Genomic DNA, 12,397 nt, shown 5'->3' with positions numbered 1-12,397 from the left:
GCCACTTTTCAGCCAGACATAATGTGAACTCAAAAAGGCAGCTTGTAAAGAGGACCTGACACTTGTCATAAATAGGCCACTATTACGTCGTAGAAATGCCGCTGTTCTCCTGAATCCGGCGATGTTTTTCTTTTGTTTCTACTCCTCACCGTTCCGGAGATATAGCCTCTTGTTCCCTGTATATAAATCTTGCTTTGTTAGCCAAGAAGGCGTGGTCCTCAGCTCTTCTCTTGATGACCGCACCCACTTGGATAACAAGGCAAGACTTATATACAAAGAAAAAAGGGTTATATCTCAGGAATGGAGAGGCGCAGGAAGAAAAGAAAAACAACGCCGGATTCAGGAGAACAGCGGCGTTTACACCAGGTTAAGAAAATACATATTTTTAGGAATTGATAGGTCCACATTAAAGGAATACGCTACCTCACGTAGACTTATTGGCTTGTAAATGCCCATTCGTATTGACGTGATTATTTTTGACATCCAGCTTTCTACATGGGGTTTTAACACAGCTGAGCAGTACCCATAAGTGCCCCAAAGAGTGCCCTATTTATAATAAGCACATAGGTATGCTAGAACGCAAAGATAATATTTAATAAGAGTTGCAGGAAGGGTGTATAGAAGCTATTAAATGCACAGAGGCAGGAAAACCTCTGCCTAAAGTCTTTTTTTATGGAACCACGTGGTCCAGTTGCGCATTAGTATTCCCTAAAATCAACAGTGATGAGTGAATTAAAGGGAATCTGTCAGCAGGTTTTCTACCTCATCTCAGAGCAAAATGATGTAGGCAGAGAGACCCTGAATCCAATGATGTATCACTTAGATTACTGGGTGCAGCCATTCTCACATAGTCAAGCTAAGAAAGTAAGGCTAGTTTCACACTTGCGTTGAACGGCATCCGTTGCATTGCATTGTGTGACGGATGCAACGGATATGTTGCATATAACGGCACAACGGATGCTGCAAAACAAGGGAAAGCTTTTTTTTTTCTTCTTTACAGTTTTACCGACAGCAGACTACTGTGAACGATCAGCTGAGCGCTCTCACATGCCGGCGGCCGGGCACTCAGCTGATCACTCTCATATGCCGGCGGCCGGGCGCTCAGCTGATCACTCTCATATGCCGGCGGCCGGGCGCTCAGCTGATCACTCTCATATGCCGGCGGCCGAGCGCTCAGCTGATCACTCTCATATGCCGGCGGCCGGGCGCTCAGCTGATCGCTCTCATATGCCGGCGGCCGGGCACTCAGCTGATCGCTCTCATATGCCGTCGGCCGGGCGGTCAGCTGATCGCTCTCACATGCCGGCGGCCGGGCGCTCAACTGATCGCTCTCATATGCCGAAGGCCGGGCGCTCAGCTGATCGCTCTCATATGCCGGCGGCCGGGCGCTAAGCTGAGAGCTCTCACATGCCGGCGGCCGGGCGCTCAGCTGAGTGCTCTCACATATGCCGGCTGCCGGGCGCTCAGCTGAACGTTCGGCCACCGAGAGACGAAATAAAGTTTATGTGATTTGAAAAGAGCATGCGCAGTGAAATCCTACGGATTGCGCTGCTCAAAAAAACATTACATGCTGCGTTCCTTCCGCCCGACGCAGCGTCAAAATAACGACGCTGCGTCGTCCAGCGGATGCAACGCTGACACTTGCGTTACAGTGCGTCGTCCATACAAGTCTATGGAGAATAGCACAGTGCGTTAACGAACTGCGCTATTCTCCATAGTGACGGACTGCGCTGAACGCAAGTGTGAAAGTACCCTTAAAGGAAATCTGTCAGCAGGTTTTTGCTGAGAGCAGCATGAGAGAGTGATGAGTGAATTAAAAGGAATATGTCAGCAAGTTTTCTACTTGATCTCAGAGCAGCGTGATGCAGGTAAAGAGATCCTGAATTCAACGATGTATCACTTAGATTACTGGATGCAGCGGTTCTCACATAGTCAATCTAAGAAAGTTAAAAGGAATCTGTCAGCAGGTTTTTTCTACTTCATCTGAGAGCAGAGAGACAGAGAGACCATGAATCCAACGATGTATCACTTAGACAACTGGGTGCAGCGGTTCTCACATAGTCAAGCTAAGAAAGTTAAAGGGAATCTGTCAGCAGGTTTTCGCTATCTCATTTGAGAGCACCATGATGTAGTCAGAGAGACCCTGAATCCAATGATGTATCACTTAGATTACTGGGTGCAGCAGTTCTCACATAGTCAATCTAAGAAAGTTAAAGGGAATCGGTCAGCATGTTTTTGCTACCTCATCTGAGAGCAGCATGATGTAGGCAGAAAGACCCTGAATCCAACGATGTCTCACTTGGATTACTGGGTGTAGCGGTTCTTACACAGTCAAGCTAAGAAAGTTGCCCCCACCCATCAAGTCTCTCTATGTACAGTGTTTATAGACAGTGAGCTGCTAAGCACAGTAGGAGACGTGCTGACCTACTCCAGCAATGATAATCTCCTGAACCTAAAACAAACATTGCAGGTAAACAACTGCACACAGTGTAATAAGAGACACGTGGCTGAAATCTTTGTGTCAACCACTACACCATGTTGTCTTGCTAAAGCAAACATTCCAGGTAAACAGCTGCACCCAGCGTGATAAGAGACACATGGCTGAAATCTTTGTGTTAACCCCTGCACCATGTTGTCTTGCTAAAACAAGCATTCCAGGTAAACAACTGCACACAGCGTGATAAGAGACACATGGCTGAAATCTTTGTGTTAACCCCTGCAGCACGCTGTCTTCAGATTACATAGCCAAAAGCTGTCGATAGATTCCCTTTAACTGTTGATTGATTATTATTCTATAGCAAAATAAACCATACAATACATACACAAAACATTTTTTTATTATAATCCAGGAATGAGATATTCTCGTCAATGAGGCAGCTTACGGTTTCCACAAATTACCCATATAAATGGCACAAAAGACAGCTGAGGGTTCAATTTTTTTTGGACCTGGCACTTTTTTTTTTCTTAGATCGTCTGTTCTTGTAGTTTTTTGCTTGTGGTTAAAGTCTTTTTGCTGTATGTGCATCATGTTCCAGCCTCGCCCTACAGTGTTCTCGCCCTCTGTCATTGCTTTTACCTTGGCATAACTCGGCACTCTGGCAGTTGGGTTACTGACGCTCTAGGGTACCCATGTTGGGTGTGCCTTATCTGTTTGTAACCGTACACTATCCATACCTTACTGTGACCTTCAAGTCTGGGAGAATAGTTTGACTTCTTGAATTCGGGGGCCCATGTGGAGTCTTGGAAGAACGTCTTCATATTGATCTTAAGACTATATAACAGAGGCCTTTACCCTACACTCCTGCGCCAGATCTCACCAAAATACAGCTGTTTGTGCGTACAGAGAAATGCCAATAAATCATGGTATTTATACCCACTTCTGTTTTGTGTGCTTCTTCAGGATACGTTTGGGTTAGGTCAACCTAATCAGGTCCATTGGCATCAAGATATTGTTAATTGGGCAGCTTTCCCCAGTGCCATTATGTCTTGACCCCAAATTTCGTTTTCACACTTCTTTTCTAAGTGCCACGCGGATGCCACCCAATGCTTTGCCCACAGTCTCAAAGATCGGGTCGCAGAAGGTACGGACGCAAGCGGCGTAGAACTGGCCCAGACATTGGATTTCCATTTGGTAACTCTTGACGCAAGGGACTACAGCCCAGATGTGACAGAAGGACAGGCAAGCGAAGAGGAAGCCCCAGAGTAAGGCCAGCGGGAGCCCGAAAACAGCCGAGATCACGCGATAAAACCAGTATTTGGTGACGGTAAAGGTGGTGTTGCTGGCCTTCCAAACCCCATCAAAGCTGTGAATACTTTCTGGTTCCGCGATGACGTCCTCGAAATCCACCTGTTGGGATATGACATGGACCAGTTAAGACGACTGCACTGTGGAAGACAATATACTGTATACTAAGCATGATTTATATATATATATATATATATATATATATATATATATATATATATATATATATATATATATATATATATTATATATATATATATATACACACTAGCTGTACTACCCAGCTTCGCCCGGGTTAATAACTGTTGTTAACAAAATAGAATGTATTAAGAAAAATTTATTCTGCACACAAAAACCACAAGACAAATAGATATAAATGCAAAAACTAAGCTAATAGAAGCATTTCACAACATATATTTCAAAACCCCAGATATTCCACACAGATTTAACTAAATTAGCCAAGTAATGTGCTCCGTCTGTCTCTTTCCAGGTCTGTCTCTTTCCAGGTCTGTCTCTTTCCAGGTCTGTCTCTTTCCAGGTCTGTCTCTTTCCCCGTCTGTCTCTTTCCCCGTCTGCCTGACTCTGTCTGTCTCTTTTTTTGTCTGTCTCTATCTCTCTGTTTCTTTCCTCATCTGTCTCTTCCTAGGTCTGTCTCTTTCCCAGGTCTGTCTCTTTCCCCGTCTGTCTCCCCGTCTCTTTGTCTGTGTTTTTTCCTGTCTGTCTCTTTTCCTGTCTGCCTGTCTCTGTCCGTCTCTTTCCTTGTCTGTCTCTATTTCCCTGTCTCTTTCACCGTCTGTCTCTATCAAGGTCTGTGTCTTTCCCCATCTATCTTTGTCTGTCTCTCTGGATGTCTCCTCCTTCCCTGTCTGCCTGTCTCTGTCCCTGTCTGCATGTCTGTCTGTCTCTTTCCCCATCTGTCTCTTTCCAGGTCAGTCTCTTTCCAGGTCTGTCTCTGTCTGTCTCTTTCCCCGTCCGTCTCTGTCTCTTTCACTGTTTGTCTCTGTCTGTCTCTTTCCCTGTCTGTCTCTCTGTCTGTCTCTTTCTGTCTCTCTCTATCCGTCTCCCCACCGACATCTTATTACCTCACATATAAGCTTCTTATACTATGAATGTCTTTTGTTCCTATAGCAACCAATCACAGCTCCTATTATTAATCTGTAGTTCCAGGCTCCATTTACTTTAATGAAGGCATGTTTTTTGGAGAGTAACTGTAAAGCACGGGGTTAAATTTTCCTGTCAAAACATAGCCTACGACGTTCCCTGGGTCACATGAGGTGTCTGTGCAAAACTTCGTGATTGTAAATGCGACGATGCGGATACACTTTTCGTTTCACTTTTTCCCCATTATGTAGATAGGGGCAAAATTGATTGGTAAATTGGAACGCACGGGGTTAAAATTTCGTCTCACAACATAGCCTATGACGCTCTCGGGGTCCAGATGTGTGAGTGTGCAAAATGTTGTGGCTGTAGCTGTGACGGTGCAGATGCCAATCCCGGACATACATACATACACACACACACACACACACACACACACACACATACATACATACACACATTATATATTAGATATAAATTTGTCCTACATATAAAATATTTTACCTTATGTAAACGCTGCTGTTCTCCCGAATCCGGCGATGTTTTTCTTTTCTTCCTGCGCCTCTCCGTTCCTGAGATATGGCCCAATCTTTCCTTTATACAAATCTAGTCTTGTTAGCCAAGTGGGTGTGGTGTTAAGAATACTCCCACAGAGAATCAATGAGGACCACGCCTACTTGATAGTAAGACTAGATTTATATATAACAAAGTTGTGGGCATATCTCGGGAACAGAGTCTTAGCCAAGTGGGTGTGGTTTTAAGAAGACTCCCACAGAAAATAGTTGAGGACTACGCACACTTGGCTAATAAGACTAGATTTATATACAACGAAGAAGTGGCCGTATCTCGGGAACAGAGAGGCGCAAGAACAAAAGAAATACAACGCCGGATTCAGGAGAACAGCGGCATTTACGCCATGTAAGAAAATAAATAAAATTACATATGTATGGAAAGTAAAGGCCGCTTTACACGCTACGATTTTGCTACAGTGATCTCGTTGGGGTCACGGAATTTGTGACTCACATCCGGTCGCTTTAGCGATCTCGTTGTGTGTGACACCTATGAGCGATTTTGAATCGTCGCAAAAACATTAAAAATCGTTCATCGGTGACATGCCCCCTCTTCTCGATTATCGCTGCTGCTTGGACGATGTTGTTTGTCGTTCCTGCGGCAGCACACATCGCTATTGTGATGCCCTGGACTAGCCAGGTAGTCACAGGCATGACACCGCCCACACCCCCTCCCCTAGGTCCATCAGTCAAACTCAAATCCTTGTTGCCCCCCTCCAGGGGCTGATGTCCACACCAGGTGGGGTGGAGCCAGGCGGTTGGCCCCACCCACCGAGGAGTTCACAGTCCTGGAGGCGGGAAAAAGAGCAGTAGTTAGTCAGTGAGTGGCAGTGAGAGAGGAGTGAAGTGAGGAGCCCAGGGTGGGCAGGAGTGAAGTGGAGTGAAGTAAAGGAGAGGTGAAGCTGCCGGTGTCTGGGAAGAAGCCCGGGCACGGAGAGCAAGGTCAGCAGACGGTGGTGGCCGTCTGCAGGAGTAGGTGCAGGTTGGTGAAACCAAAGGACTGGAGACGGGCGGTGACCCGCCGGTACCGAGCCGGGAAGCAGAACCTGCATCAGCACGAAAGGGCAGGGCCATCGGACCCCGTCCAGGCTAGAAGCCGCCTGCAAAGGTCAAATCCGAGTGTGACCGGAACCCCCGAGGTTCCCTAACTACCAAGTCCCGTCAGAAGGCAACCGCCGAACCCGTCCGGATAGAGAGCCACCACCAAGGGCTAGAGATCCAAAGGGCCAGCGCCTGCGGGCAACGAGAGCTCCTTAGGGCATATACACCAGGGAGTGGACTACCGTTGGGAAACCATCATAGTCAAGCAAGTTTCAGGGTGCAGGGAAAGACAGCCGCCACCACCTGTCCGGGGAGAGCACAGACGCAGCAGCCGGCTGCGTGACCCGTCCATCCAGCTGTTTGGTTTACCGAGGACTTTGTGCATTTGTATCTGAGTGAGTACACCCGTGCTGTCCGGCACCGCGCCGCGCTGTCCCTGCAACGCTGCATCCCAGCCATCCAGCCTCCCAGCATCATCACCGGGCCCCAGGATCACCAACCCCTACCCACGGAGGGGATAACATCCTAGCTGTTCCCTGCCATCGCTCCCGGGATCCCCGTCACCAGCAGCGGTGGTGCCATCATCACCACGTCCCGTGGGTGGCGTCACGAACTATCTCCCCAAACAAATCACCCCTTTTCACTCACGGGTGCGGAGCGCTGCTCGAGTCCCCAGGTCCGGCCCACCGCTCGAGCCACCGAGCAGCAGCAGCAAAAGCCCCGGACCCGAGCGTGGCGAGCGCGCCCCTCCGCCCGTGACACTATGTGTGACACAGCAGGAACGAGGAACCTCGCCTTACCTGCGTCCCGGCAGCAATGAGGAAGGAAGCAGGTGGGCGGGATGTTATGTCCTGCTCATCTCCGCCCCTCCGCTTTGATTGGGTGGACGCTTAGTGACATCGCTGTGACGCTGAACGAACCGCCCCCTTAGAAGGCAGGCCGTACGCCCATAATCTCGCGCCTGTGGTAATAGGTGACGTGGGTTCATATGGCCAGCGCTTGCGCATAACGGTGGAGGCAGAGGGAAAGGTGCGGGCACGAGATAATGGACGGTTACTTGGATGATGCTGCTGATGACAATCACAGCGCCGTCCATAATCTCACGCCTGCGCAATCACGTCACCAGCGGTTGCACTTTACACAGTGCTCAGTCCCGCGAGAGTGGCACTGGGCATGCGCGAGACCTCGGGAGCACTGGGCGGCGTCCTCATGTATGGAAATGAGCACTGGGGGACGGCGTTAAGCGGCAGGAGGGCAAATAACGGACGCAAGACAGCCCGCCCCCATGACCATAAAAACACATTTACATACAAAAAGGTAAGACTTTATAAAGTCTTTATTTAGGTCTCATTAATGGGCCAACTCACAGGAGCAATTTTCCGCCTAGACTAAAAGAATAAATTGCCATATGCATCAGTCTCATATCCAATTTATGCACATAAATGTCCAGAAAATGTACAAATTTGCATCACAAGTATACAGGACGGAGGCGCAATACCAGATACGACCCCTAGAGGCAATAGTGTCTCTGTTTGGCATGAGAAAAAAAGAACTAGTCACCTCTGCCCCATAGTATAACATCGGAGTGAGGGCTAGCTGATAAAACAGTTAGCACTCATCCGAGATATATGCAAATGTAACATATCCTTATTCATAGAATACAGTCATAGCCAAAAATGTTGGTACCCTTGAAATTATTCTACAAAATGAAGTATTTCTCCCAGAAAATTATTGCAATTACACATTTTGTTATTTACATTTATTTCCTTTGTGTTCATTGGAACAAAACAAAAAAAAAAACAAAGTAAAAAAAGCAAATTGGACATAATTTCACAGAAAATCCCAAAAATGGCCTGGACAAAATTGTTGGCACCTTTCCAAAATTGTGGGTACACAGCTTTGTTTCAAGCATGTGATGCTCATTCAAACTCACCCGTGGCAGGTAACAGGTGTGGGCAATATGAAAATCACACCTGAAACATGATAAAAAAAGGGAGAAGTTGACTCAATCTTTGCCTTGTGTATCTGTGTGTGCCACACTAAGCATGGAGAACAGAAAGAGGAGAAGAGAACGGTCTGAGAAATTGAGAACAAAAATTGTTGAAAAATATCAACAATCTCACAGTAATTCCATCTCCAGAGATCTTGATGTTCATTTGTTCACAGTGCACAACATACTCAAGACATTTACAACCCATGGCACTGGAGCTAATCTCTCTGGACAGCAGGGAAAAACTGATGAAAGGAGGCAAACGCAGGATTGTCCGGATGGTGGATATGTACCGCCCCGCGCTCAGCTGCAGCCGAGCCGCTCAGATCCGGGCTCGTTTGGTGGGTGGCTCGAGCGCCTCCGGACTCAGGGGTCACGTCGCTCTGCAAGGGGTTGCTGGCGATCTCGATGGGGGTGGTTAGGTAGGTGTGTACGGCCGGAGCTGTATTTGAGTTTGTGACGCCACCCACGGGACGTGGTGAAAGTGTAGACACCACCGCTGCAGTTGCGGGGCACCCGGGGGAGATGATAGTGCAGCAAGATGTTAACCCCTCCGTGGGCAGGGATGGTGGCCCCGGGACCCGCTAGGGGAGTGTAGTGGTTGGGCGGTGCAGCGTGGTGCGCGGCCGGATGGCACTGTTGTACTCACGATTACTGACACACTCAAGTCTCTGAAGAACAAAGTTGATGGTGGTCGGGGCCCGCAGCCGGATGCGTCTTGTCCCCTACCCGGGTTGGTGGTCCTGGCCTTTCTCCTGCACCTCTTTATGTTGTGTTGACTGCTTATGCCTCAGCAATGGGAGTCCGCTCCCTGACTATATATGTGCCGGAGGAGTCCGTTTGCCCGCAGGCACTGGCCCGTGTGATCTCTCTGCCTGTGCGGTGGCTTTCTATCTCCCTCGGTGGGCTGTTGCCTTCTTTCGGGTCTTGGGATGGGAAAGGACCTAAGGTCCAGACCTCAATCAGTGAATTCGACGTGGTCCAGTGGCTTCTGGGTCTCGTTCTGGGTCTGAGTACCCCTCCTTGTGCTCCGGTTTCCAGTCGGCTCCCCGGTTCGGTATCGGCGGGCCACTACCCTGTCCTGGTCCCTTACGGTTCCACCTGGCCATCTTCTCGGCTCCTGCAGGTCAGGCCACCGCCTGCCTCCTAGTCTAGGCACCAGGGCTACGACACCGGCACCTGTCAGTTTCCGCTGCAGACCTGGGCACAGGTCTGCTGCACACTCTTCCTCTCAACTCCACTTGACTGACTACTACAACTGACTTTTCCAACTGATCTGACAGTTTCCTGCCTCAGGCCCTCTGGACTCCTCGGTGGGCGTGGCCAATCGCTTGGCTCCGTCCTCTGGTGTGACGATCACGCTCTGAGGGAGGTGACTAGGTTTTGTGTAGTTGGCTGCTGTTACCTTATCAGGGGGATGGATGTTATGCAAGGGTCTACCTGTGACTACCTGGCTAGTCCAGGGCGTCACAGATACACAGCCACAATCAAGTTCCAAAGAAATTCAAGCTGTCCTGAAGGCTCGTCAGTGTCAATGAAAAAAAATGATCCACATTTGACTGAAAGGAGACCCAGGAGGACCCCACTGCTGACACAGACACATAGAAAAGCTAGACTGCAGTGTGCCAAAATGTATGTGAGTAACAAAAATCCTTCTGGGAAAGCATCTTGTGGACAGATGAGACCAAGATAGAGCTTTTTGGTAAAGCACATCATTCTACTGTTTACTGAAAATGGAATGAGGCCTACAAAGAAAAGAACACAGCACCTACAGTCAGACATAGTGGAGGTCAGAGATGTTTTGGGATTGTTTTGCTGTCTCTCACACTGGGGGCCTTAACTGTGTGCAAGACATTGTGAAATCTGAAGATTACCAAAGGATTTTGAGTTTCAATGTAGTGCCGCATCTCAGAAATCTGGGACACTGACCCAAAACATATGTCAAGAAGCCCTCAGAAATGGATGGAAACAAAGCACTGGAGAGTTCTGAAGTGGCAGCAATGAGTCTGGTTTTAAATTCCATAGACACCTATGCAGAGATCTTAAAATTGCTGTTGGGAGAAGAGAAGACGCCTTCAAATATAAGACCTGGATCAGATTGCAAAAGAAGAGTCCAAAACTCCAGGTGAGGGGTAAGAAGCTTGTGGACGATTATAGGAAGCGACTGATTGCTGGTATTTATTCCAAAGGGTAAAGGATGGGCAACCAAATATTAAGTGGAGGGGGACAAGCCCATTTTTGGAGTTTTGAAATTATGTCCAATATGCCTTTTTTTTCTCTTGTTTTTTTGTGTTGTTTTTTGGCTGATTCCAGTCTATAGTTCTCTGTTATCAGCCATTTCAGACTGGAAGAGAAAAAGATCTGCCCCTCCCCCCATGATAATTGCGTAATCTCAGAGATATCAAGTCCTGAAAACAAGCGATATCAAGTGCTGAAAACAAGCGATATCAAGTCCTGAAAACAAGCGATATCAAGTCCTGAAAACAAGCGATATCAAGTCCTGAAGACATCCAAAGACATATCTTTGCACTGTTTCTTTAATAATCTCTGGACGCAGTGTGGACATGGCCGCCTTTCTGGTATGTGCTGTTGTTCGGAGGGGTTAATGCTCTGGGGACGGTCACCGAGTCCCCGCTGGTTGTACTTATAAGGTACATTAGTGCTGGGATTTATGGGGATTCCATTAATTCCCTTTATATATTTGTCTCTGAGCGGAGGTGGATGTGGCTGTGTCTCCAGCTGTCCGACCTCTTCTGCGAAGTGACAGGAGCCCCCACCGGCAGCCACCCGGGGACAGACGCAGCCCTGGACTGCGGTGTTAAATTTACACAGATCCAAGTGCTCATTCATGCCCCCGCCTTAGAACCCCACCTACATGGGAGCATTTATTCTTATAAAGCTTATTCTTTAATTCCAAATTATTAGATGCCGGGGCTTTTTCTTCTTATTGGATAGAGCTTGTAAATACAAGCAATTTTGCAATTTACTGCTTGTTAAAATTTGCAACCGTTCTAGAGATATTAACACTTTTTTCTTTTGTTTACAGCTTGTCGCCTTGGAGACCGACCACCGCTGCTAAACTGCAGAACACGCGCAATGCTTAGCCCCACTTTACTATTGAGCTTGGGTGCACTGTATTGAACCTGAGCAGGATCACTGGAGCTCATTACTAAACCCTTAAGTCCAGCGCAGTACTTACAAGTAAGACAGCAAAGGTGGTCGGTCTCCTAGGCAACAGGATGTCAACAAAAGAAAAGAGCTAATATATCAAGAATGGTTGCAAATTTTAATAAGTAGTAAATGCACAGTGCTTACAAGCTCTTTTCTATCGAGCTTTTAAGCACTATTGTAAAGCTGCCCAGCGCAGACTTTATAAAATAGTCAGCAGCGGTGGTCGGTCTCCAAGGCAACACAAAAGAAAAGTGTTAATATCTCACTAACGGCTGAAAATTTTAATTAGCAGTAAATGGCAAAAATGCTTCTTTTTAAAAGCCCTTTCTGACAATATCCATCTATGATGATGATAACTCTTTAAGAACAGAAAGCCCTAGCATTGTCCTATCTGACAACATCTATGAAGATGGGAGTAACCATTTAGTGTCAATATGCTCTTACATGTAAAATGCTGTGTTATAATTTTCCTCCAGGATCAGCGCCACCCTCGACCATAGGTTGTGTTTGGTATTGCGGCCAGATGCATTAACTCAAACGCGTCAGAGATGCAATTTTACAATCAGCTCATGGACAAAGGTGGCGCTGTTTCTTTTTTTTTCTTATCTTATACAATGTATTTCAAGTATATTGCACAAGTATTCATACCCAAGTGCAGGCAGTTATAGGAAAAAGGGGAGACCCTCCAGAAAAGTTGGCAAATCTTCACCAAAATCTTGTGGAAACTTGTGATACTGTTATGCTTTGTCATTAGGCCGAGTCCCTGATGTCAGAAGTGAATAA

At 47.3% G+C, this 12,397-nt stretch overlaps 1 protein-coding gene across 1 annotated transcript in view; it reads right to left on the bottom strand.

Moving 5' to 3' along the window:
* Nucleotides 1-2,824: 2,824 nt before the first annotated feature.
* Nucleotides 2,825-12,397, bottom strand: part of LOC142251407 (caveolin-3-like) — a 12,527-nt gene continuing 2,954 nt past the window's right edge. The window contains exon 2 of the mRNA XM_075324180.1: nucleotides 2,825-3,847. Within this exon, the coding sequence (XP_075180295.1) occupies nucleotides 3,506-3,847 (342 nt within the window). The 3' untranslated portion in view covers nucleotides 2,825-3,505. The remainder of the gene's footprint in view (nucleotides 3,848-12,397) is intronic.

Source organism: Anomaloglossus baeobatrachus, chromosome 9 (genome assembly GCF_048569485.1).
Source record: "Anomaloglossus baeobatrachus isolate aAnoBae1 chromosome 9, aAnoBae1.hap1, whole genome shotgun sequence".
NCBI classification, from domain to species: Eukaryota; Metazoa; Chordata; class Amphibia; order Anura; family Aromobatidae; genus Anomaloglossus; species Anomaloglossus baeobatrachus.
Note: the sequence above shows the minus strand (reverse complement) of the source record. Positions and strands in the feature narration are given on the sequence as shown.